General features: G+C 42.5%; 1 protein-coding gene across 10 annotated transcripts in view; it reads right to left on the reverse strand.

Annotated features, from left to right (window-relative positions):
* The window catches only part of RASGRP1 (RAS guanyl releasing protein 1), a 134277-nt gene that overhangs the window by 38508 nt on the left and 68524 nt on the right, over nucleotides 1–27245 (reverse strand). For 8 of the 10 annotated variants that reach the window (XM_078151327.1, XM_078151324.1, XM_078151328.1 and 5 more), the window contains 7 exons: nucleotides 24168–24277; nucleotides 15199–15257; nucleotides 14491–14622; nucleotides 9199–9352; nucleotides 4813–4986; nucleotides 2902–3018; nucleotides 1433–1708 (listed from right to left, as the gene is read on the reverse strand). In XM_078151327.1, the coding sequence (XP_078007453.1) occupies nucleotides 1433–1708; nucleotides 2902–3018; nucleotides 4813–4986; nucleotides 9199–9352; nucleotides 14491–14622; nucleotides 15199–15257; nucleotides 24168–24277 (1022 nt within the window). Of the gene's footprint in view, nucleotides 1–1432; nucleotides 1709–2901; nucleotides 3019–4812; nucleotides 4987–9198; nucleotides 9353–14490; nucleotides 14623–15198; nucleotides 15258–21953; nucleotides 24139–24167; nucleotides 24278–27245 lie in introns of those variants that run through there. The other 2 variants (XM_078151329.1, XM_078151330.1) reach the window with 2 other exon arrangements.

Raw genomic sequence — 27245 nt, forward strand, 5'->3', positions numbered from 1 at the left:
AGTACAGAAAGTTTAACTCATTTCAGGACCGTAAGGATCCTTTGTTATTATTTGTTTGTTTCAGTGGTGTCTGACTCTTCCTGACCCTATTTGGGGGTTTTCTTGGCAAAGATACTATACTGGAGTGGTTTGCCATTTCCTTCTCCAGCTTGTTATACAGATGAGGAAACTGAGGCAAACAGGGTTAAGTGACTTGCCCAGGGTCACACAGTTAGGAAGTATCTGAGTGCAGATTTGAACTCAGGTCTTTCTGACTCCAGGCGAAGTGCTCTGTCCCCTGAGCCACCCCAGTGCCCTTGTAAGGGTCCTTAGAGGTTATCTAATCAGATCTGCTCATTTTATATATAAAGTATGAGGCTGTAATGTGCCTAAGGAAGGAAGGAAACATGCATTTATTAAACACCTAGTATGTGCCAGGCGCTGTTGAAATATTTGATATTTTATAAATATCTCATTTGATTTTCACCATAACTTTGAGAAGTAGGGGGCTATTATCTTTATTTTGCAGTTGAGGAAACTAAATGATTAGTCTGCAATCACACAATAATGATAATAATAATAACTAACATTTATATAGTACTAACTGTGTGCCTGGCACTGTGCTAAGAGCTTTACAATTATCATCTCATTTGTTCCTCATAGGAACCCTGAGAAGTAGGCGCTATTATATCCCTGTTTTACAGTTAAGCAGACTGAGGCACACAGAGGTTAAGTGACTTGCCCAGGAAGTATCTGAGGCCATATTTGAACTTGGGTCTTCCCGACTCCAGGCTTGCCACCATCCTCTGCACCCCCTAGCTGTCTCTGCCACACAATAAGTTAGTGGCAGAGAAGGGACTTTAGACCTCAGGCCTCACAGGAAGAATTTTGTCCTCTTATCACTCTAACCGCTACCACCCTTTCTCCAAAAACTACTTTGCATTCATATGTTTATATTTGTATATGTAGACAGAATGTAAGCTCCTTGAGATCAGAGACAGTTTCTTATCTGTGTTATCCTCCATGCTAGGACACAGAGGCTGGCACATAGTAGGAGCTTAATAAATGTTCACTGACTGATTGACTAGATCCCATCGCCATTTTCTGTCCTGGTTTGTCACTTGGCTGTTTCCTAAGATTCTTGGGCATTCTTCTATATATGGGGCACACCCCCTTTGTTTGTTTTCACAGAGGCAGCTAGGTGGCTCAGTAGATAGAGCGCTGGACCTGGGGTCAGAAAGACCTGAATCAAATCTGGCCTCAGACACTTACTAACTGTATCCCCTGGGCAAGTCACATCTGCCTCAGTTTTCTCATCTGTATAATGGGTATAATAATAGAAACCCTTGGTTGGTGCGATGAGATAATGTTTATCAAGTGCTTTGCAAACTTTATAGAGCTATATAAATACTAGCCGTGATTATTGTAATGATGATGACTGGGGCAGCCTCACCGTCAGCAAGTGTACCAAGTCCTTATTGGCCTCCAGGGGCGGTGCCACCTCCTGCAGTAGGACCAACTCATTGATGTGGTTGTAGAGGGCCAGCAGCTTGTGAAAATTCACCTTCCTGTCTTCCAGGTAGTCGGGCATGGCCTCATGCAGGGAGATCAGGTCCTTAAGGTGTACACCGAGGATGGGAATCTTGAAGTGGGTGCACTCCCCATAGGCTCGCCGGTAGTTGTCATAATTTCTACAGGAGGACAGTAGCTCGGTCATTTCATTGAGTACCTAGGGAGATACAAACACCAAAATCCGGTCAGAGCAGTTGCATGGGGGAGAGGGACAACTTATTTTTTTAATGTCACTTTGGTTATAGCAACTATTTACCACAATTTCTTTTCTGTCACTAATCCACAGGATGAGAGAAAAAGGTAAAGAGGGAACCCAGCATAAACACTGAGACCCTACATGTTCTAGGAAGGAAGTACATATGTGTGATGTGATGGGGAGAGTACTTTACTTGGGAGTCAGGGAGATCTGAGTTCATCGTGATTCAGACATTACTAACTGTCTGGCCCTGGACAAGTCACTTAACCTCCCTTAGTTTCACTTTCTTTACCTGTAAAATTTGGATAATAATAATACCCACCTCACAGGGTTGTTGGGAGGACAAAAAGGGATAATAATACATGTAAAGTGCTTTGCAAACCTTAAAGAGATTTCCTTCCTTCTTTCCTTCCTTCCTTCCTTCCTTCCTTCCTTCCTTCCTTCCTTCCTTCCTTCCTTCCTTCTTCCTTCCTTCCTTCCTTCCTTCCTTCCTTCCTTCCTTCCTTCCTTCCTTCCTTCCTTCCTTCCTTCCTCCCTTCCTCCCTCCCTCCCTTCCTTCCTCCCTCCCTCCCTTCCTTTCTTCCTATCATATCACATTTTCTATAGCAGACCTGTTTCAGTCCCTCCAACTGCTACTACCTTCCCTCTGAGATTACCTAGGATTTACACCATAAATATCTTGTATGTAGCATTTGAGTGATGTTGCATGTTTTTGAATGCATGCATGCACACATACATACTGCATTTTTTAGTTTCGGGGAGACTCAGGTGTTTTTTTTGGGGTAGTTGGGAAGGGGCCAGTACATAAGATGTTATTTAATGAGGACGAAGGGAATAAGGAAAAAGAAAAGGGAGAGAGAGATTAGAATGTGAGCTCTTTTAGAGCAGGGACACTGCTTTTGCCTCTCTTTTATACCTGGTACTTAGCACAATGCCTAGCATATAGAACGTGCTTAATAGATGCTTATTGACTGACTTTGCCCTATATCATGCGGCTTCCTTTATATTTACATGCCCATGCAAATAGGGGTCCCGATCCCTCTTCTGGACTGGCATGGGGAGCCAGTTTTGTCACCATTGGAAGAAAGCCCTGGGAAGTATTCTGTCCTGGGCCTCCCACCAAGCACCCATGGACTGAGGAAAGTAACACTGACCTTGTTGATCTCATGGGGAACATAGGAACTTGTCTCCTTCAGCCTGGAGATGGAGCTGTGACACAGTCCTCCGATCACGGCCATCAAAGTGTTAAAATTCTGCAGCTGATGGAGTTTCTGTATCACAACCCCAACAGAACAAGTGACAGTTAGCAGCATGCATCCATCCATCACCCAGCATGAGAACAGCCTGCCTCTCCCTTTTCTTCTGGCTCCCCTCATTTGTTGCCACAAAATGGAACACTAAGAATCCATTTGCAAACTCCTTTGTATTTCCCTCCTCAAATCTCATTTGAGACTCTGGAATAGGGGACCAAGACCAGATTTCTAAACTGGGTGCTGGGATTTGCAATGGCAGCTGGCTTTGTGGGGTCAACTCAGGCTTGCTTGTCTTTTTCTTTCCTTTTTTTTTTTTAAAGGCAATTGGGGTTAAGTGACTTGTCCAGGGGCGCACAGCTAGTAAGTGTCAAGTGTTTGGTCTGAGGCCAGATTTGAACTCAGGTCCTCCTGACTTCAGGGCAAGTGCTCTACCCACTGCACCACCTAGCTGCCCCAAGCTTGCTCGACCATTAGTGTCCCTAACAGTTCCTCCTGTAGCTCAATTAGACTCAAACTGGAGTTTCCCCTGAGGAGAGGGGTCGGATGGTCAGGACACCATCTCTTTTCTTAAATGTCACCCATCCTCAGCTTACAAATGCCTACACTTATCACCAAATACCTTAAAATCTGCCAGGTAAGCTCCTTGAAGATGACTACGGCATTTAGAAAAATCTTTGAATACCCAGCAACAGGATGAGTGAAGAATCGCCTCAAAGCCAGGGAGAACAGGTTCCTGTCATTGACAGTAGGTGACCCTAGGAAGTCCCTTAATGCTCTAGACAACTGTCTAAGACTGGAAGTTGTCGGGCCAGGTGCCAACTGGCATTCTGCTAGGAATTTCCTAACCCAGTGAAATTGTAGGCCAAGCGCTTGGTATACAGTCTGGCACAGAGTAGGCCCTCAACAAAGGATGACTGTTGGATTTACTCAACAAAAATGAGCAGTTTCAAGGTCTTGAGTAAACCAGGCCCACCTCCACCTTTTTTAAGAGAGCAGAAGAAAATGGATTCAGGAGCTGGAAGGGATATAAGAGAACATCTAATAAAGGACTGTGCAGAACCCTCTAGGTTCAAATGCATCTTTTGGAAAAACAAAGCATTTTTAATTGGTTGAAAATCTGTCTTAAGTGTCGTCCTGAGAATTGAGGCAGGTAGTTCAGTAGCACTGAGGGATTGCTTGGGCAAGAGTATAGTGGTCACTTGAACGATCTGTTGAATAGGGTAGGGTTCATTAGCGTTAAAATAGTCATCAAAGTGGCAACCAGGGGGTGAAGTGGATAGAGCATCGGGCATGGAGTCAGGAAGAACTGAGTTCAAATTAACCTCAGACATGTATTAGCTGTGTGGCCCCGGGCAGGTCACTTCACTCTGTTTGCCTCAGTTTCCCCATCTGTAAAATGAGCTGGAGAAGGAAATGGCAAACCAGTCCAGTATCTTTGCAACAACTAAGCAACAGCAGTCATCAAAGTCTTGGGACTTTACAAGTTTTATTGATGCTATTTATTTTTTACAACATGTCCACTTCCCAATTTACCTGCCCCTAATCCCTTATAACAAAGGGAAACAATGAAGCAAAACCAACCCCAAGATCCGCTGCATTTGAATGCATCAATAATATTTAGCATCCATGGTACTCCATTTCTCAACTAAGAAGGAAGTATACTTCGTCTTGTTTTCCTGGGACTTCTTCATAAATGTAATATCCTGCTCCTCCCCCTCCCCCAAACTTCCAAGGAAAGTACTTCTTAGGAGAAGACTGGGAGGACTGGTCATCTCAGAGACCGAGATCAAGGATTTGAGTCAAGGCACTCACCTGAGCCACCTTTATAAACTTGATGAAGACTTCAGCCCGGAGCTGAGGGGTGGGACGGCTGAGAACCATCAGTTGGACCCACTGGGAGATGCCATTGCATAAGGCGATGGACCGTTCCATGGTGGGATTCTCTTTCACACAGCTATTCACAATGTAATTTTGATAATCGGAGAACTGACAAGAGAAATAGAGGAATCAGGAGGGGTGCTCTATTTGGGGAAACTAACTGTGTTGTATTAGATGGCTGGGTGGGCAGGGTCTGCCACTAATGAGATTTATGGAGTGTTTTATAGTTAGCAAAGACCTTGCCTCACAATGGCTGTGGGAGGTGGGGTCAGTAATGCACATATCATCCTCCAACTTAAGGATAAAGAGATTGAGGTTCAGAGAGGTTAAATAACTTGCCCCAAATCACACAACCAGTAAGACAGAGAGCTGACACCAAGTCCTTTGCTCTTTCAAGTATCCAACTAAGTGGTCCAATGGATAGAGCATTGCACTTGGAGTCAGGAAGACCTGAGTTCAAATTTTGCCTCAGATGCTTACTACTAGCTGGGGCAAGTCACTTGACCTCTCTCAACCTCAGTTTCTTCAACTGCAAAATGGGGAATCATAATAGCTTCAACATCACAGGGTTGTTGTGAGGATTAGATGAAACACAATATATGTAAAGCGCTCTGTAAACCTTATAGAACTATATAAATACTAGTTATTATTATTATTATTACCATCATTATGTGCCATAGGAACAAAACTGACTTCACTTTGATTCCAACTTCATAATAATGCTCACTTTCTTGTAGAGTTTTAAACCTTTACAACGGGCTTTCCTCACATCAGCCCTTGGAAGCAGGTAGTGTTGGCATCATTGTCCCCATTTGACAAATGAGCAAAATGAGACTCAAAGAAAGCAAGGGGGTCTATCCTGGTCACACAGTTATTAAGCGTCTGGAGAAGGGGTCCATCCTGGTCACGCAGTTAGTAAGCGTCTGGAGAAGGGGTCCATCCTGGTCACGCAGTTAGTAAGCGTCTGGAGGAGGGGTCCATCCTGGTCACGCAGTTAGTAAGCGTCTGGAGGAGGGGTCCATCCTGGTCATGCAGTTAGTAAGCGTCTGGAGAAGGGGTCCATCCTGGTCACGCAGTTATTAAGTGTCTGGAGAACTAGAACCCAGGTGTCCCGACTCCAAGTCCAGTGTGCTTGCCACTGCACCAACACTCCCAACTCTTACCACTACGCAATACTATCTCCCATAGAAACAGACAATTACAGAACATCAGTAGGAAGGGACCTAAGAGGCCATCCAGTCCATTTCATAACTGAACAAGAATCTACCCTGAAAAGCAATCATCCAGGCTAGAGATGATTATCAATATTGTGAATATGAACCACTGAAAGGGTGGCAGAACCCCCCGCCCAGCTCTTCCTGGTTCTCCCAGGTAGTTGTGCTCCCTGAAATTGCTCTACCTCTGCATGCATGTGTATACATATGATATATATAAACATGCACATGTATGCATATCTGCATATAGATATGCATACATATGTGTTTATATATATATGCACATATATTTTCCATATATCTATAAAGACATGTTTTTAAACTTATCTGTAGACACGGTATTCCCCTGCCTTGGTATAACTATCATTTTTTTTTTAAGAACAGAGACTGTTTCCTTTTTATCTTTCAAGTGCTTGTCACTTAAGTGCTAAATAATTAAGTACTTAATAATAATTTGCTGAATCAAAGTGAATTTGATACAATGCAGTGTAATAGACAAGGTGATGGACTTGGGAGTCAGCAACACCAGGTTTTAAATCTTGCCTCAGATACTTAATAAAATTGTGACCTAACTTCCATGCTTCATTTTCCCCATTTGTAACATTGTGTGTGTGTGTGTGTGTGTGTGTGTGTGTGTGTGTGCACTCACACGCGTATGTGTAGCAAGGTGGAGAGTGGACTCAATGGTTTCTAAGGTTTCTTCAGGTTCTAAACAAATGTCACATTAAGTATTTGAGGCCTGATTGTACATCCCAGTTTGCTATGTGACCCCCTAACACAAAGGTGCCCCTGCTAAATCAGTACCACCAATGGGAGGCTGGGTTGTTGCTTTCTCCAGCATAACCCACAACCTCTGCAAGGTGGTCACATACTATATAGGTAGTGTTTCAAAGTACTGCTCTTGCTGGTGCGTGACCAGATGCAGTTAAGCATTGCATTTTAGGCAGGGATTTCACGGGTGACATTAAAAACGGTTATTGACTATAGGAAACAGGGCCCATGACTGGGCATGTACTTGCAATACTTATAAGGCATCAGGGATCCCTGGATCATGAATGTAGAGCTAGCATGGCTACTAGATCTGGAACCCCTGCAAATATGAGACTTTTGAAAGAACCTGCTTCTTTAGGATTTCAACCACATCATTATCAGCAGTAGCATCTCTCAGCGTCTTTCTCTCTTGTACATACATTATTTATTTCCTTTTCCTTCTTAGTGAGATAACATATTAAAAAGGAAACAGCAAATACCATTATCTATTTCCAACGAGAGGATAGAGGACATGACCTCTTGCATCTTTCCTCTATCTGGCCTTATAGGCCAGATGATAATTTTAAAAACTGCCTAGATAAAACACAGACATCCTTAGAGAAATCTTCTATGAAGGGACTGCCCCATCACAGAGGAAAGAAAGTTGAATCTTGAGGGTAGGGATTGGCTTTTTCTTCTCATTTAAAATTTTTTTTTCTTTGTATCCCCAGTTCCTGAAACAGTGCCTTATACACAGTAGGAGCTTAATAAATGCTTGTTGAAGGAATGAATGAAAAGCAGTTATGTCAGAGTATGCCAAGGAAAATGCCAACTCAGAGTCCTTACTTTTGCAATGATTTCTCACTTCCCCCACAATTTATCTGGCCACTGGCATCAAACAGATCTTCAGTAGCTCTGATTGGGAAGGCACTGCCAGTTCAGATTTCCAGGAGTGATAAACTACCCTTTTCAGCTCTGCTCCAATGGGATTAGTTGGAGGGCCTGCTCCCTGACGGCAGGTGGCATTGGCAGACCCAGTAGGTTGCCATTTGTTTGAGGCAGCTCTTTCTGTTTTGGGACAGGGGGTGGGTGGGTAAAGGGGTCAGGGTGTGGGGGAGCAGCACATTTTGTAGTTTGGTGATTTACCAAGCGAGTGTGGGGGTAGGGATTCTTGGCAGATGAAGGAAGTTGCCTGGCAGTGGGGTTTCTTTTGCCCTGCTATGATTACAGAAGGAACATCCATGTCCGAGAGGAGGAAAAGACCTTTCCTAAGCTGGCCTACCATCTGCTGGTGGCAACACCTAGTAGGTCTTTCGTCTCTAAGTGGAGTGGTCTTCCTATTATACTGTGCTGTTTGCTTGAGTGACAAACACTCTTTCAATATGGTACGATGGAAGGAGAGGCGGAGTCAGAACCCAAAAACCTGGGTTCAGATCTTGACTCTGCCACTTACAGGCTCTTGCTTTACCTTCTCTGGGCCTCAGTCATCCTTATAGATAAAATAGGATGAAATAGGAAAGGGGGTTGGACTAGATAACCTCTGGGGTCCCTTCTAGCTCTAAATTCATGATCCTGGGATCCCTGATGCCTTATAAGTACTACAAGGTGTTGGGTAGTGGAAGGTTTGGAAGGTGGGTGGCTTGTGTTGACAGTGAAAGCCACTGAGAAGAATTGGGAAGATGCCATGTTGGGATCTTAGAAAGCTAAGGAGGGGCTGAGTCAAGGTCATGGTCAGAGGTGGTGGCGTGGCAGTGACACACAGGTCTTTGAGATGTACCAGTTGACTGTATTCTTTTGTTTTATTTTATTTTATCAGGCAATTAGGGTTAAGTGACTTGCCCAGGGTCACACAGCTAGTAAGCATCAAGTGTTTGGTCTGAGGCCACATTTGAACTCAGGTCCTCCTGACTTCAGGGCTGGTGCTCTATCCACTGTGCCACCTAGCTGCCCCTTGACTGTATTCTTTGGAGAGGACTCCTTGAATATGGTGCCAAGACTCAGAAATCCTTTAGGGTTAGAGTCACCATAGATTTAGAGCTGGAAGACCATCTAGTACAACTGCTTCATTTTACAGATGATGAACCTGAAGCCCAGGGAGGTAAAATAAGTTGTCCAAGTTCACACAGACTTTAACTGTCAGAAGCAGGATTTGAACCCAGGTCCCTTGACTATAGAGCCAGTACTCTTTTCACTGCACCATGAGTGAACAGTAACAGACATATGTACCCACCCCTTGCTCCTTGCTGGGTTATGCCCTGCCCCCTCTTCTTGAGTCTCAGCATGCATAGATCCCAAATCTCAGCTGCGTGTTTTCCTCAGAAGCCCTAAAGCATTCGCCAGAGTCCCGGAAACATACCGATATCCTTCGGAAGGATTTGAATTCAAGGTAAGTAAGGTGCTCGGACAGCTCTCCTGGCTCCAGATGGTCAAAGAGAAGTGAGACTTTCCTTTTCTTACTGGTGTTGGGCTTTATCCTTTGAGTAAGCTTCCTAGACCAGTCTCGAGCGTTGCTTTTGTTGTGTGAGTTCAAGACAGATAGGCAGATAGAGATAGGAGGAGATAAAAAAAAAGAGAAAGACAGACAGGTGATGAAACGAGAAAGAAAGAGTCAGGAGAAGATGGAGAGAGAAAGACAGAGACACACAGAGACAGAGAGAGAGAGACAGGAGGAGATGGGGAGAGAGAGAGAGAGAGAGAGAGAGAGAGAGACAGAGAGAGAGAGAGAGAGAGAGAGAGAGAGAGAGAGAGAGAGAGAGGAAGAGAGAGAGAGAGAGAGAGAGAGAGAGAGAGAGAGAGAAAGAGAGAGAGAGAGAGAGAGAGGAAGAGAGAGAGAGAGAGAGGAGAGAGAGAGAGAGGAGAGAGAGAGAGAGAGAGAGAGAGAGAGAGAGAGAGAGAGTGAAAGGGGAGAGAGAGAGAGAGAGAAGAGAGAGAGAGAGAGAGTGAAAGGGGAGAGAGAGAGAGAGAGGAGAGAGAGACAGAGACAGAGACAGAGACAGAGAGAGACAGAGAGAAAGGGGAAAGAAAGAGAGAGAGAGAGAGAGTCAGGAGATGAAGAGAAAGAGAAAGATGGAGAGAGAAAGACAGGCAAAGACAGAGATAGGAGATGGTGAGAGAGACAGAGAGAGAGATAGAGAGGCAGAGACAGAGACAGAGAAACACAGGGAGGCAGAGAGAAAGAGAGAAAGAGAGAGAGAGGAGGAGAAGGAGAGAGAAAAAGACAGAGATGGGAAGAAATGGACAAACAGAAAGACAGGTACAGGAGGAGATGGGGAGAGAAAGACAGAACAAGAAGGAAAGAGAAAGGAACAGGAGGAGATGTATAGAGAGAAAGACAAGAGACAGGAGGAGAGAGACAGAGGGAGAGGGAGAAGAAAGAGAGAAATAAATCAAAATTGTTTTTTGCAAAAAAAAATCCATTCCCACAAGAATATAGATAACATTTTTTTTTTGGCTAAAACAATATGCCATGAAAATTTCCCCAAATCAGCTTTTTTTTTTTTGAAGATGACTACAATCAAGAAATCTTATTGGTTTTCAGCAAGCACTTCAAACATACTCCAGGGTAAAATGAGTTTACTTCAAGCTAATGGAAGAGCCTAATCACAGGCACTAGTCACAGTTTTAGCTCCCTATTACTAGTTCTTTTGTCTAAGAATGTTACATTGCTTTCTCTCCTTGCTCCTCCAAAGCACTCCCCATTCTAATTAATGGCTAATCTAATTAATGGATCTGGTTTTGAAACTTTGATGTAATAGAGAGATGTATAAAGATAGGAACAATGAGATAACGTCTGTACCTGGCTTTTTTTTCCTGGAAAAAAAATCCCCATTTATGGTATAGTATTTCCCCAAAATTTCACCAAGGAAACACTTACTGATAGAACTCAAATGCTTGTCTAGGGTAAAGAACAACTCTCCTCCCTCCAAAAAAATATGGAAGAAAACAGAAGAAATCAAGTTGCTATTCCTAATGAAAACTTGGCATACAGAAGTATTTTTGATGAATACAGAATTTCCTATTTTAACATTTTAGAAGGAAAGTATTGCTAGCATCAAGGTTTCCTTTGAGCATCCCTATTCCCATCACATGAAATGATAGAGCTCTGTGGGATACACATGCTGTCCTAAGTCAATGTGCAGAGGGCTGCTTTGGCATTCATACAATGATGTGGAAATTCCTTTAGATTTTTTAAGACAACCAAGGATTTTGGACTGACCCAGGCTTGTTGTTCAGTTGTTTCAGTCATGTCTGACTCTCCATAACCCCATTTTGGGGGTTTTCTTGGCAAAAATACTGGAGTAGTTTGTTATTTCCTTCTCCAGCTCATTTTACACATGAGGGACTAAGGCAAACAGGATGAAGTGACTCACCCAGGGTCACACAGCTAGCAAATGTCTGAAGCCAGATTTGAACTCAAGAAGATGAGTCTTCCTGATTCCAAGCCTGGTCCTCTATTCACTGCACCACCTAGCTGCCCACTCATTCTTATTTTCTCTTCCTCTTATTTTGGCAGTGTGTATTCTATTCTCTTAGCCTTGCTTTTTTTGCTGTATATCATTTCATAAAGGTTTTAGCAGATTTCTTTATATTACTTAAAGTTGCAAGGGATCTCAGTAACAACTTCTTAATTTTACAGATGAGAAGCTGAGATGGAGAGAGATTAGGGTAGCTTTCCCAAGGTCACATAGGCAAAACGTAGCAGAATCAGTGTTTGAACTTGTACTCTTTCTACTATAACTTGCTATGATTGCTTTTTAGAAAATTATACTATTTAATTAAATTAATATCACAATTTATTTATCCCTTCTATTGCTGGAAATTTAGGTCACTTTCGTCTTCTTACAGTTGTTAACAATGTTGCTATGGAAATCTTTGAAAGAATAGCTTTAAAAAACCAGAGGCTTGGGGCAGCTAGGTGGCACAGTGGATAGAGCACTCCTGGAGTCAGGAGGACCTGAGTTCAAATTCGGCTTCAGACACATAACGCTCACTAGCTGAGTGACATTGGGCAAGTCACTTAATCCCAATTGCCTCATGGTGAAAAAAAAAAGAAAGAAAGAAAAAAAGAAAGAAAAAATCAGAGGTTATTTCCAACAATGAAATTATCCAGTCAGATGGTTTAATTATTTTTCTAACTTTTTCTAGGTACTGCCACATTGTTCTCCAAAACACTTCTGCAAGTTTGATCTCTGACAAGTCATTAACGAAGGTACCTGTTCCACCATAACCACTCCAACACAGATGTCATTGCTTTAAGTTATTTTCTTATATTTGAGTGGGTGGGAACTTGGTACCTTAAAGTTGTGTTAATTTGCACATCTTTGAATGATGAGTTTGAACATTCTTTCAACTGATTTTTAACAATTTGTGTTTTCTCTTTGGGAAATTATCTATTCTCATCCTTTGACCACATTTATTCATTATGGAATGGGAATTAACTTTGCAAAATTTCAACAGTTCCTTATATATTTTAGATGCCAAGTTTTAAATCTATCACATTTGTCATAAATGTTTTTCCAATCTGGTATTTTCTTTGATTACATATTTTTACAGTTTTTTCTTTTAATGTAGTTGAGCACACCTATCTTGTTCCTAATAATTCTTTCTCTTTGTTTAATTAAGAAAAGGCATTTCTCCTTCACAATTAAAATGAGTGCATTACTCCTCTGTCTTCCATATTTCATATTTATTACTCATTTTCACGTATGTCTATCATACAGGTAGAATTCATTGTGTTATACGGTGTGAGATATAGGCTTGAATCAATTTTCCACCACATTGCTATCCAAGTTCCTCAAGTATATTTGTTAAATAGTAAAATATTTTTCTAATTTTTGTTTTCTGTAACTGTATCAAACACTAATCTTCTGTCTGTATTTGCTTGGACTTATTTACTTTGACTCACTTATCTATTTTTTGGGTCCAGTACCAGATAGTTTTTTATAACTATTTTATAATATGTTTTAAATTCTGGGGGTACGAGACCACTTTCTTTATCCCGTTCTTCTCTTCCACTTCTTCCTGCCCAGGGTGCCTCTGGATATTCTTGCCCATTTGTTTTTTCACATGCATTTTACTATGATTTTATTCCTTCCACAAAGAAACCCCATGATTGTCATTTTGTTCAGTGCTCTTTCCACTGTCCCATTCTTAGGGCTGTCAACCACCGTAGAATAGGACCAGAATCCATAAAATCCAGTCTTGGGACCAGATTTATTCTGTTTGGTCCCAGGGAACAGAACTAGGAGTGATCAGTAAAGCTGCAGAAAAACATTGGTGCAAGGGAAAAGTTCCTAATAATTATTTTCAGGTCCCTTCCAACTCTTAATATTCCATGAATATCAATCTTTAACAACATGCTGCACTTTATTACGCAATATGTATTTCCCTGGAGTGAAGCCTGCTAGATGGTTCTATGGATAGAGCGCTGGGCCTGGAGTCAAGAAGACCCAAGTCAAAACCCAAGCTCTGACACTTACTAGCTGGGTGACCCTGGGCAAATCACTTAACCTCTGTTTGCCTTAATACACCAGAGTAGGAAATAGCAAACCATTCCATTATCTTTGACAAGAAAAGCTGGAGTAGAGTAATGAGGATGTTATCTCTTTTTTCAAAGGAATCTGGAAACGGGAAGGATACCCATTTCCCCAGGATGGGCTACTCAAACTTCCAGATGAGCAATCTATGGAGATGGATCTAAAGACCTCTGATTGTATCTTCTACACTGAGGATTCTAGGGTTCTATGACAGTAACACAAATATCACTAGTTCTGGATCTGAACTTGAAGGATATGAGTTCAAATCTCAGCTCTTCTGCTTATTTCCTGTATGGCCTTGGACAAGTCAATTCATTTTTCTGGGCCTTAGTTGCCTCCTCTGAAAAAAAGAGGAGATTGGGCTAGATGACCCTTAAGGTCCCCAGGTCCTTTCCAGATGTAAAGCTAACCTTATAGCCCTATGATATGTTCATCCAACAAGATAAAGCTAAATAATTTAGCACTGTGCCCTGGCACACAGTAGACACTTAATAAATGCTTATCATTCCCCATCTCCCATTGCCTCATCAAATTTTTACTAGTTCTTTGAGCAGTAGCCATGACCAACAATACCGTTACTATCATCACCACCATTATTGTTGCAATAAATGAAATTTATAAAGCATATTTTACATTCTCCAAAAAAAATTTATATATATATAATCTTCATTTAAACCTCACAACAAGCCCATGAAATAGGTATTATACTAATTATACCCATTCTATAGATGAGCAAACTGAGGCCCTAAAAGGTTAAATGGCTTGCCCATGGTTATACTTTCTATATTAATATCTACAAAAAGTCAGTATCCCTCAGCCCATTTTTTTTTAAAGTAGGATGAATTTTTATCTTTGGCCCAGGGATTCATCTCCAGCTACAGTGCCAGTATATTTTTCTTCTTCTCTTCCTAGTTAAAGAATCAAGCTTTTCGAAAAGTGAAAACTTTTCATGAAGTAGCGTGAGTCATCCTGACAGACACAGGTGGGCTTCTCTGAACCACTTAGCTTATAGCAGTTAGCAGCAGTCACCACCACTGTGACAGTTTCACTATGACCGTACTACCGAAGAAGCAACGTGACCTTGAAAGGTTACTCCAAACCTTGACACTCACATTTGAGTTGTATCAATTAGGCGGCAGTGCAACTCCTCACCGTTAGCTTTCACCAATTCCTGAAACTCCTCCATAGTGTTTGTTAAGCTGGCATCCAATTTAAACATGACCCAGAATTCCGTTATCCAGTATCTATGAGAAGGAGATTAAAAAACAGTCAGTTCAGAGAGTAAGGAAGAAATGGCCCCTTTGGTGGATTCCCAAGAATGGTGGTAGCAGGTCTGTGGCTTAAGGAAGAAGCCTTGGCGAAAAAAAGGTAGAGTCTGGTTTTTATCCATTTTTTTGGTTTTAGTAGCTGAAAAAAATTGCAGCCACTGACATCCACTTGGCTCTATGCACAAAAGCACACGAAATTCAGAGGAATGTGTGTTAAAATTGAAGAGCTCCTTCATCATGTCTTGACACTTCCACTTATAGTCTATGTCAAAGTAAAGAGGATTCAAGGAAGAATTTGTATCCTTTCTTGTGGCTAAAAACAGTGAAGTTAATAAGTTCAGTCCCATGGAAGAGAGAATTAGTATGGATTTCCAGAGTAAACATTCTGTCATTTATATTTCAACTCTGGGAGATATGTGCATGGAATGAGAGGGAAAAGGTAAAGCCATCCTGAGAAAGAGAGACTGGGTATCTCTGTCTCTCCCATTCTCTCTACACTGACTTGATTTCTCCCAGCTCTGGTAAATCACTGACATCAAACAGAAACCTTACCTTACAAAATAGCAGATCTTCAGACAAAGGCCAGGTGAATGTTTGGCCAAAGCATCCTTATATGTAGGGACTAGATTAAGGAAAAAGGAAACCTCTGCTCACCACATTAACGTAAACATGTCTACTCCTTATTGGGGGGGGTACAAGTCCTTACAAAATACATTTTCCTAGTACCCAAGCACCAGATATCATCATTTCCTCCATCTACTCCCCTTGCCCCCTCATCTTAAGATGCAGCCACTGAGAAGTATTCTCTTTATATCATATAATAGTGATTTGTCTTCTTTCTAACCCATAATTTATTGTTCTTCAGTCATTTCAGTCGTGTCCAACTCTTTGTACCCCATTTGGGGCTTTCTTGATAAAGATACAGGAATGGTTTGTAATTTCCTTCTCCAGCTCATTTTACAGATGAGGACACTGAGGCAGATAGGATGAAGTGACTTGCCCAGGGGTCACACAGTCAGAAAGTGTCTGAGGCCAGATTTGAACCCAGGAAGATGAGTTTTCCTGACTCTAGTACTGGCTCTCCATGCACTATGACGCCACCTAGCTGCCCCTAAATCATAATAGTCATGTCAAAAAAGAATGTTCTAACTTAAATGTGTTACAGGGAAAGTCTGTGGCATTTTCAGGTCAAAGGATCATAGATCTTTGTGGCCATAAATTCCAGTCCCATTTTTCAGATTAGGAAACTGAGGCTCAAGGACCTAAACCTGGAAAGGGCCTCAGAAGTCATCTAGTCTAAACCCCGTCATTTTACAGATGTGGAAACAGAAGCCCACAGAGGTTAAGGCATTTGTCCACAAGTGCCAACAAGGAGGATTTGAACCCTGTCTTCTAACCATTTCAGTTTACTGAAAGTCTACTCTGGCAAGGGCCTGTGCTAGACAGGGTCATGACAGTATAAGGATGAATAAGACAAGGTTCCTTCATGGAGAATAGAATATGAGACGGGAAATAGGTGGACAAAGGTAATCATAGAATTAGAAAGAAATAAGGGCCATAGGGGGGACAAGAGAAGTAGTAAGGCATTATGGATAGCCAGACTCAGTTAAGGAAGCCTTGGGTTCAAATCCTGCCTCTGACACACACTATGTGATCCAGGGAGAACCACTTAACCTTCAGCGTGCCCTAGGCAACTTTCTAAGGCTTTAAGTTGTAATCTGCATTATTAGAAGGAATTTCCTACAGCAATGAAATCATAGGTTCACTCCTATACCTTCTACCTCCTAGAAAAAGTACCAAATGGTATGGGAAGGGAAAGGGGACACTCTTTGTTAATCATTCCATGCTGGAGGGATGACAGAAGTTTCACCGAGGAGGCAGCATTTGAGCTGGGCCTTGAACGACAGGATCTCTGCTTCTCTACCTGTAAAACGAGAGGGTTGTACTAGGTGAACACCAAGGTTCCTCCCAGCGCTAAATCTAAATCTTGCCATAATACAAGTAGGATTTTTATAAGTTAAGAAGTGGAGTTGGGGCAGGAGGGCAGTGCTCCAGAGAAGGAATAATGTGAGCAAGATGGTGGAGGCAGGAAAGCTCAAGGCATATGTGGGGAATGACAAGAAATCAAGTTTAGGAGGACATGGAATACAAAGTGGGAAATTGGAAGCATTATTACCTTTTAAAATAGTGTTATTACCTTTCAAAACTGGGTATCTAGTGGTACAGCAGATAGAGTGCTGGAGTCAGGAAGACTAGCTGTGTGACCCTGGCCAAGTCACTTTACCCTGTTTGCCTCAATTTCCTCACATGTAAAATGAGCTAGAGAAGGAAATGACAAACCACTCTGGTATCTTTGCCAATAGGAGTGACAAAGAGTTGGACAAAACAAAGAAAAAATGATTGAACAATAACAACAATTAGAAGTTAAAGTTAAAAAAGTAAGTAGAAACTAGGTGGGGGGAGAGGAGGTTTGGAATACTAGGCTGATGAATTTGAACTGTTTGGTAGGTAATAGGGAGCCACTGAAACGTTTAGAGGAGGGAAGTATGGTCAGAGTTATTCTTTATGGATATTATTCCGGCAGGATTAATGTGTGGAGACCTCACAGTGTATTCTGTAGTTCATCCTTCATTTTCAGAGGATCGATGACATCACCAGTGATGTCTTGACTGGTGAATGAATTGGGTTTAAGTGAGGCAGAACTGCACAAAGTCATCAGGGTCACTCTCTCTTCCAAAGTCATCAAAGTACAGTGGCAGGACAAAAATCATCCTGACTGGCGACGGCCTGGGATTGGTGGATGACCTTGGCATCTTTGGTGTTTACCAAGCCCTAAGCCCTCCCCCACTTCTGCTTCAGGCACCTTCATGTCCATTAGAACAAACCTCTCATTCACCCATTCTGCTGGGGGAAGTTTTTACATGCTTGGGGTAGACATCCCTCTAACTCATTGAGGGGTTAGAGGCCTGTAAGTTACTCTCATCTACCCATCTGCTGAGAAGGTTTACTGGTGTGTGGCCATGGTGAAAGGTGGGCCCCAAAGGTGGATGAGCAGCCCTGAGAAAGGCTCAGCAAGCCCCCATACCAGAGATGCTTCTTCTCCTTGAATATTTCATACACCCACGGGAACTCGGGGTATAAAGAAAGGGCAGAGTAAGGCTTGGAGAAAATTCGGAGCCAATAGCAGGGGAGATGGTAAAGCCTTGTAGCTCTCTGAGCTTTGTGAGAAGTCAAGTGGCATGGCTAAGGGGGAAAGCAAGAGGTAGGGAGTCTTTCCACCACCTAATGATTAGTAATGAGGGTCTAAACTATGGTGATGGCAGGATAAATGGGAGAGGTAATGGAGAGGAGACACCCCGGAGGCAGAATTGACAAAAATTATTGAGGGTAAGGAGAAGTGGGCAAAAGGGAGGAACCCAAGTGTTTTTTGGCCCAGGTGCCTGAAAGTATGGGGACACCATTAACAGAAACAGGGTAGTCAAGAAGGAGCAGCTGGTTTGGGAAAATGACAAATATGGCTTTAGATGTGTTGAATGGGAGTCACAGAGAGGATATCCAGATAATGATACCCATGACATAGATGGAAATGTGCTTCAGGAGAAAGGTCAGCTTGACAGATATACATCTGGATAGAGGAGATGATTAAGACTATAGGACCAGATGGGTTATCCAAGATATGTATAGAGAGAATATAGAGAAGAAAAAGGGCTAAGGACAGAATTTTAGGGAAGATCTATATTTAGGAATGGGAAGATGAGAAACTAGCGCAGAAAATGAAAAAAACCATCAGAGAAAGAAGGAAAAATCCAAGAGACCACAGTATCATAGAGATCAAAAAAGGAGTTTCAAATAAGAGGTGATGGTTAAGTTTCAGGGGCGTTACTGAAGTTAACAATACGTGAGAAAAGGGAGTATCTAGGTGATGCAGTGGATAGAACACTGGCACTGGAGTCAAGAAGACCTGAGTTCAAATCTGGCCTCAGACACTTGATACTAGCAGTGTGGTCCTAGGTAAATCACTTAACCCTCACTGCTTTGCCAAAAAAAAAAAAAGAATAAGTGAGAAAAGACCATTGATTTGTGATTAGGAAGTAATTGGTGGTGACTCTTCAGACAGAAGTTTCAGGGGAATTGTTGGGGCAGAAACCAAACTGTAAGGAGTTGAATCAATCAATCAATCAACATTTATTAAGTGACTATGGACATGACTGAACAACAACAAAATGTTCCAGGCACTGTGCTAAATGCTAGGGATACAAAAAGTGGCGAGAGATGTCCCTGTTCTCAAGGAGTTTACAATCTAATGGGAGTCGAAACTTGTGCAGAAGATGAGGAAGCAGATATACCAACTCCTCTTGCGGGAAGTTTAACAGTAAATAGGAGAGAGATAGGCCAGTCATTCAAGGGGTTATTAGGGAAGAAGAACAAAGGAAAGAAGGAAACCACTATCAAGCACCTACTATGTGCAGGGCACAGTGCTAAGCACTTTACAAACACTACCTCATTGGATTTGATGCTCACAATCACCCTGTGAAGTAGGTACTAATATTATCCCCATTTTACAGTTAAGGAAACTGAAGCAGAAAGAGGTTAAGTGACTTGCTCAGGGTCATACAGCTAGTAAAAGATGAAAGACAGACTAGAAAAGTGTGGCACAATCCTGTGAGAATGGTGTTGGGGGTGCTAAAGCTGAGGCTGCCAAATAAAGCTTAAGAAAAAAAAGAAACTATTTTTAAAAAAATCTATATTGAGGGAAAGGAATAGGATCAAAGAAGGGGCAGGTATGTCACTCAGGGTGGAGGGGAAGATGATAATGGATGACAGAGAGAAGTCCAAGCTGCTCAATTCTGATTTTTGCTTATTTTTTTTTTCTGCCTAGGAGAGAATGATGTTTGTACTGGAAAGAACAGAGCAAAAATGGTTAATGGGGAGTTGAACCCCAGCTGAGTAGGGAGATCAAGCGCCTGTAACTCTCCTTTAAGAATTCAGGTTATTAGGTGCCAGTGAATTACACCCTCTGCTGCTAAAAGAACTGTCAGATGAGACTTCGGAGACCTTTTCAGTGATCTCAGAGAGATCACGGAGTACAAAAGAGGAGGCCCAGGATTGGAGAGAAGGGCAGATGTTGTTCTGATTTTAACAAGGGGAAAGAGAAAGACTTCTGCAAACAATAGGCCAGTGAGCTTATCTCTGACTCCTGGCAGAAGTACGAAGGGGTGTGGTTAAGGAACATTACTAAAAGAAGGAATGCTGGTCACAAAGACCCAGCATGGCTTCATCAGGAACAATATGGATTGTTCCATGCCAGAATCACTTCGTTTTTCTTTAATGATGGAGAGAATACTGTAAATCTAGAACCTAGAATACCATAAATCTTAGATTTCAACACAGCATTTGACCGTATCTCTCGAGCGATTCTTGTGGAAAATACACAGGTTGGATAATACAGCTGGGTGAATTTGAAACTGTGGTAATGACTGGACCAAAAACATAGCCACGTATGGTTTAATGCCAACTTGAAGAGAGCTCTTTAGGCAACATGAACTTAGTTCTGTATGGTTTAATGTTTTCCATCAGCTTCCTGGGTAAAGGCACAGATGGCATACTTATCAAACTACAGATGACATGAATGTGGTCAGGATAGCTAACATATCACATGACAGGCAGGATCCTCAAAGGTTAAAATGCTGGGGGGAAATTCAGTGAGATGGAATTTAATGAGGATGAATATAAAGTCTTATGCCTGAGTTCAAAAAATCAACTTCCTAAGTACAAGATGAGGGCAGTGTGGCTACACAGCATTTCCTTAAAAAAAAAAAAGATCTAAGGTTCTTAATGTACCAAAAGCTCAAAATAAGTTAATAGTTCGATATGGCAGTCACAAAAACCTAGTGCAACTTTAGACTACCTTGGGAGACTTAGTTTTCAGAAAACTAAGGAGGTGATAAGCCCCAGTGGCTTCTGCTCTGGCAAGACTATACCTAGAGTACTGAGTTCAGTTCTGGGTACCACGTTTTAGAAGGACATTGATAAGCTAGAGAGAATTCAGGAAGGGAGGTAGAGAAAGAGGGGATAAGCACATATTAATCTCCTCCTATGTGTCAGGCATGGTGCAAAACACTAGGGATACAAAGGCAAAAGGCTTCCCTTGCCTTCAAGATGCTCACAGTCAAATGGGGGAGACAACATGCAGATTATATAAAACAAGATATACACAGGACAAATTGGAGATGATCAACAGAGGGAAGGCATTGGAACTAAGGACTGGAAAAAGCTGGTTATAAAAGATAAGAATTTAGCTGAGACTTGAAGGAAGCCAGGAGGGAGAGATGAGGAGGGAGAGAATTCCAGGCATGGGGGAAACCAGAGAAAACCTCCAAAGCTGGGAGATGGAGTATGTCGTGTGAGGAACAACATGGAGGCCAGAACATCAGAGAACAGGGGGAATGTAAGGTGTAAGAGGACTAGAAAAGTGGATGTACGTGTGTGGTGGTGGTGGTGGTGGTGGTGGTGGGGACTTTAAACAAAGCTGACCACTTGACAGACACATTGTAGGAGAGATTCTTGTTCATGTAGGTTGGTAGAATTGGCCTCTGAAATTCTCTGATTCTGTAACTCTGAAATTCTGAGAATTCTGAACATTTAACTTGACATATCATAAAATAGATATGTATTATGCAAGAAAGTGTAATTTTTTTTAGTATTAAAATATATGGATTTATAAAAAGTAATATTTAAAAGGATCCCTCCATTTGTTGTACTCTGGGTGACTGCCTACCCTGGCCACCTTTAGTCTCAATTCTCATAAAGGGCTCACATACTAAAACCAACTCTCTTACTAACTACCTGTGTGACCTTGGGTAAATTTTTAACTTGTCTGGAACTTATTTTTTTCTGAGGTATTATTGGCTTAGCTCAGATGGTCTCGGAGAGTGGTCCAGGTTCCCCTTTCAGGGAGGACACAAGGTCAAAACTCATTGTAATGCTAAGACATTTTCATTTCTAATACAATAAATATTGACAGTTCACACAGACAAACAAAAGCTCTTGGGGTGGGGGGCATCAATAACTTTTAAGAGTGTCAAAGGGGTCTGAGACAAAAAAGTTTGAGAGCTGCTAGCTTAGCTGATCTCCTGAAGTCACAACTCCGTTGGGTCCCTGGCCAGAGTAAAATAAAATAAAACAAAAACACAAGTGGAGGAACTGCTTGAGTCAGTTTGGGGGCATTGTGTAGTCACTGGGCATGTGAAGAAATGGATATTTGCCAGAGGAGTGATGGAATATGGGTACCCAGATCCCTGACTCACTCAGAGTTCCACAGCTCAGAGACTTCACCCTTCTTCCCAGTGAACACTCATAGGTCAGTTTCCAAATGTTCCACCTGGAGTCTTCAGGCATTTGAACTATTTTGCAGGTGAGGAAGCTGAGAGACAGGAGAGGTTACTTAACTAGACCATGGTCATTTAACTAGAAACAGAACTTTAACTTGGTCTTCCTGACTCCAGGTTAAGCACTTGCTAGATGGGGAAGATTCTGGGGGATTTATCTCTATCAAAACATTCGGGGTCCATTCTTGGCTGCTAAGTCACTCACTGCGTCCCTTGGGTGTTAGGGCAGTTGTCCTATTTTACTGTTGCTGAAGTCTCAAAACACTTACCAGCCTCTTTCTACTTCAAGGACCACATTTTGCAAATGAAGTAGTGTAGGAGTGAGGGGTAGGGAGTGGGGGTAGAGAGAGTACAAGGGGATCTCCTATCTCTACTAGTTTCACACCCCCTGAAAAAGTCAGAGAAACAAACAAGGTTTTCTCGGCCGCCTGCCAGCCTTCCTGTGTGTGCCCGCACGATACAAGCTGTTGCTTCTAAAGCTTGTGACATCTGCAAGCTTTCTTCAGAGCCTCAGCCTTCCTAAATAAATGGGAAAATTGAGGACAGGACAGGCATGCTGGAGAAATCCACCATCTGAGAAATGGAAATATCTCTCACACACCACCTTCCCACATCTCCCTGTCTACTTCCTTGGGGTGTGTAAGAATTTTGGCTGTTAGGAGAAAACAAATCTTTCATTTCTCTTAGTATCCTTGTGCATGAGAAGGTCAAGTGATTACTGCTGGATTTCTGCAGCAACATTTACTCAGATAACAGTTAGCAGGGAGAGTTTCCATCACCTACACTCCAAAGTAGACAAGGATTTTAAATATCCTCAAAGAAATTTCCACTGAGTTGTGTTTGACTGTCTTGCTGCTCATGAGAATCTTCTGAAATCTGATATTTTGAATGACCTATTGAAGTTATCCTCCTTGGTCTGCTGGGAAGTAATAATGATTAGACCTGAAGATGCACCCATGACATCATCATCATCATCATCATTGTCATCATCGTCATTGTCATTGTCATCATCATCATCACCACCATCATCATCATCATCATCATCAACCAGTCAGTCAACAAGAATTTATTAAGGGCCTGCCATGTGCTGGGCACTGTGCTAAACAGATCATAGCTTTAGAGTTGGAAGAAGCCTCACAGACCATCTAGTCCACTCCCTTTCCTTTTATAGATGAAGAAACCGAGGGAGGAGGAATGATTTGCCCAAGGTAACACAGGTAACAACATCAGTGGTGAGATCCGAACCCAGGTCTGCTGACTTCAATGCCATTATCCTTTCCATTGAACCAATAACTTTGGATTAAACAAGAGGAGATAGAAAGGTATAGTAGAAAAGATGCTAACTCTGGAGTCTGAGGACCTAATCCTCTGACTTTTTCTACCTCTGTGACTCCTCTTGGTCTCAGTTTTCTCATCTGTAAAATGAGGGCATTGGATTAGATGAGGTTAAGCGCTATGATCCTCTGAGTCTATGAACTAAGGTGACATTGCTTTCTTTGTATGTACTTCCTCTGGCCAGGTAGAGAGCACTAGCTTATTCATCTTACCCTTCAGGTCATAGATAACATAGGTAACATCACCTAGCATTCTTTAGACGTGTACTCCAGCTAATCTCATCAACTTGTGTTCTCAGGAGCTGATCCTCAGCTCTCGAGGAGTCTCGGGGAGCCCTCTGGCGCTTCTAGGTGACTTCCTGGGAAGGAAGACTAAAGAACAATGATGTGTCCTACAACACATCACATCATCATCGCCTCCTGCAGCAATATTTTTGAAGCTCTTAACACAGTGCCTGGTACATTGCAGGCTCTTGTTATTGTTAAGTCATGGCTGACCCTTCATGGCCCCATTGGGGATTTTCTTGGCAAAGATACTGGAGCGGTTTGCCATTTCCTTCCCCAGTAGATCCATTTTGTTGGGCAATCAGAGGCTAAGTGACTCACCCAGGGTCACACAGCTAGGAAGTGTCTGAGGCTGCATTTGAACTCAGGTCTTCCTGACTGTAGTCCCAGTGCTCTAACCACTGAGCCTCCAGATGCCTCTGTCGTAGGCACTATGTAAATACTTATTCTCTTCCCCTCTCCTTCCCTTTCCCCTTTCTGCCCAGCTTGCAAACACAAGCTAAGGTGTTGAAGGATATAGTGCGATGAGCTTTTGGAGCAAGTCGGTAGAGGAGATGAGGAGACGATGCATAGTTAGCATCACTTGTAGCAGCTGGTTACTCCGACATAGATTTCCATCTGTATCTAGAAAAGTAAATTGAAGCAGATGCATTAGGCATTGGCAGGAGAGAGGTAACCCAACAGAAATACAAACCAGCTATCAGGGCAGGATTGTTTTCAAGTTTTTAAATTATCTGGAGCCTCTGTGTGCCTTCCCCCCCACTCCTTTTCTCCTCTTGCCTCTTCTCCCTGCCCCATCATTTGGAGTGTTTCACTGCTTATTAAAATCTCCTTCTGAAGGTGACAAGAGGTGGGGAGAAGAGGGAAACTCTCATCACTCCGTTTTTGGCCTTCGTCACCAGATGGCTGTGAGGGAAGAGGATGGGGCTGATGGTAAATGTGGGAGCTGGAGGTTATTTGTGGAATCCGCTAACCTATGCTCTGTCAAATCTCCAACATGCGCAGCTGAGGACTGACGGAATGCTCTTCAGCATTCTGCATTCCTACTCTAGCCTGGGACTGCATTCTGCACTAGAATTCTGCATCCTGGTTTTGGAAAAAGCGGCTCAGTCTGCTGATTGGCTGGTATGGAGGATAGGAGCCCTTAATCACAAATGAGTATTTAAGGTTACCACGTGAAGAGCCTGCCATTCCTTTCCAGACCTCATTGAAAGTCATAAGGCAAATAAAGAAAACATAATTTTCTGAATTGTACCGAATGATCAAGGACTCCATGCATTAGCTGGGCTTAGGACCTAGGAGTTTGCATTTAACTTCATAACTGGTAGATCTTTGTTTTCATCACCAACTTTTTTTATAAGGTCTTGAACAACTTGTGGATTGTGTATCTTTGGTTAATATATGTATTTTATTCTTCCTGTATTACTCTTTTAAAAATACCAAAATATGACTTTATTTTTCTTGAGCATTCACATGGAACAAATTACATTTTTCTGCAAAACTTTCAAGAGTTATTCTGAACCACAGAGATAGGATAGTATTGTTAAATAAAGTTCAGTTTGATAAAAAATGTATTGCTGTCTACAGAGCACCACATGAAGTCATAGGATCATGGACTTAGAGCTTAAAGGTTACTGAGTACAGCCCCTGCATTTTACAGATAAAGAAAATAAAGCAAAGAAAAGTTAAGTGACTTGCCAGGGTCATTTACTTAGTAAGTATCTGAGGCAGAATTTGAACTCAGCTCTTCCTGACTCCAGGTCTAGTGTTCTATCCAGTGTTCTATCCACTATGCCACCTAGCTGCTTAGGTCCTGGAGGATATAGGCAGTTTGGGTAAGGTATTGTCTGTCTCTGCCTTCACAGAGCTTATATTTCAGGATGACAATTGATGCCCAAGGGAAAACAGTTGAAATCCAAAGGAAAACATCCATTGGTGATGCCCCCAAGTGCCATTGCCACTGGGTATGCTCCCCTCGTACTGTTCTGCTCCAGCCTCTAGCCCTGGACTTAGCTCCAGGCCCACAAAGGACTGAGTGGAGAATGCTAAGGAATGGAAGCCCTTACTGCATGTTGCCTGGGACTATAGGCTCCTACCTAACCTTCCCAGCTACTACTGCTAGCTCCAACTGGATGTGGAATCTGTAGAAAGAACGACCACTTGGATCTCCTTCACCATGCCATTTTCATGGTGACCATTAACACTGTCCCTCGTATTCCTTACTCCAACCAACTGAAATGCTAGAATTCTAATTGGAGGCTATGGCCCAATTTAGTCCATAGGCTTCTGTCCTTGTTCTATCACTCCTGCAATCCCTATTCAGCCTGGCCATATCCTTCCTCAGTCCTTCCCCATTTCTTTCTTCCCTTTCCACTGGGATCCCATTCTATTGTTAACGAACATCCTTTCATCCCATAAAGGTACTTGCTTTATAAATGTTACTATCATTATTATTATTGTTCTTCTCACACTCTTTTTACCTTCTGATGCCCACGGAAACCTGACCTTCTTCTAAAAACATCTACTCTGCTGCTAACCTCTCCATTGGTGAGACATTGGGCCAGGAGCTGGCATACCTCTTACTCTCCACTACCACTTACAGAACGTTTCAATGATCAAGTAGCTTCTCTTCCTCTGAAGTTCACTCTATCCATCTTCTTGTCAAGATGCTTGATGCTATCAGCTACTGACCTCCATGCCTTTTCTGTTTGTCACCAACATTACCTGGCTCACAGTTTTTCTTTCTCCAACCTATTCTCTTCTCTCATCCTCAGTGACTTCCACATTCAACCTGGTATTCCTTTGAACACCCTGATATCCAAGTGCATTAGCCTTCTCGACTCCTGGGCCCCATGGCCATCATTGAGGGGGAGCACTCATTGTAGAAAAAGGAGGCCACCTTCCTTGCCACCACCAACTGCCACAATAGTCAGGTAAGCCCAAGATCTTCTGGAGGGTCAGACCCTCCTTCCCCCACCCCCTAGCCTGCCCAGATGCCTGGAACTATCATCTTGGGGCACAACCCATAAGGAGATTGAACCTGGCAGCTACTTCTGTAGCATCTGTAATCACAGCTACTGAAGGCTCAGAAAGGACATTTTTCATCACCAGAGTCCTTGGCATGATCAAAGGGCTCAATATCAGACATGGGTATGATTTTTATTAGTGGTGGTAACATTAAAGGAGATACATTACCATCTGCGTTGCTGCTGTACCCTAAGGAGATGCAGATTTCCCATCTGACTTGCAGCTGAAACCTTCTGTACGTGCTCATTAGAACGTGGGCTCCTTGAGAACACGGACACTCTCCACTTTTCTATTTGTGGGCCTCCTCCCCCCCAGCCAGTGCTTTGTATATAGTAAGCACTTAAGAAATTCTCATTCATTCATTCCCACTCCATCACAGTCACCCATAGAGGTGGTCATATCTTAGATTTGACCATAACCCCAAACTGTTCTACTTTCATGATCTTAGGAAATTTTCCTTATTGATCATAATCCCCTGTCTTTCCACTTCTGCACCTGCCTCATTCTTCCTTCTAGGCACTTCCTCCTTCCCGTGACCTATAGTGCCTTTGTTGGTGTCTGGTTT

This window comes from Phascolarctos cinereus, unplaced genomic scaffold, assembly GCF_003287225.1.
Source record: "Phascolarctos cinereus isolate Bilbo 61053 unplaced genomic scaffold, phaCin_HiC Scaffold_3;HRSCAF=262, whole genome shotgun sequence".
NCBI lineage: Eukaryota > Metazoa > Chordata > Mammalia > Diprotodontia > Phascolarctidae > Phascolarctos > Phascolarctos cinereus.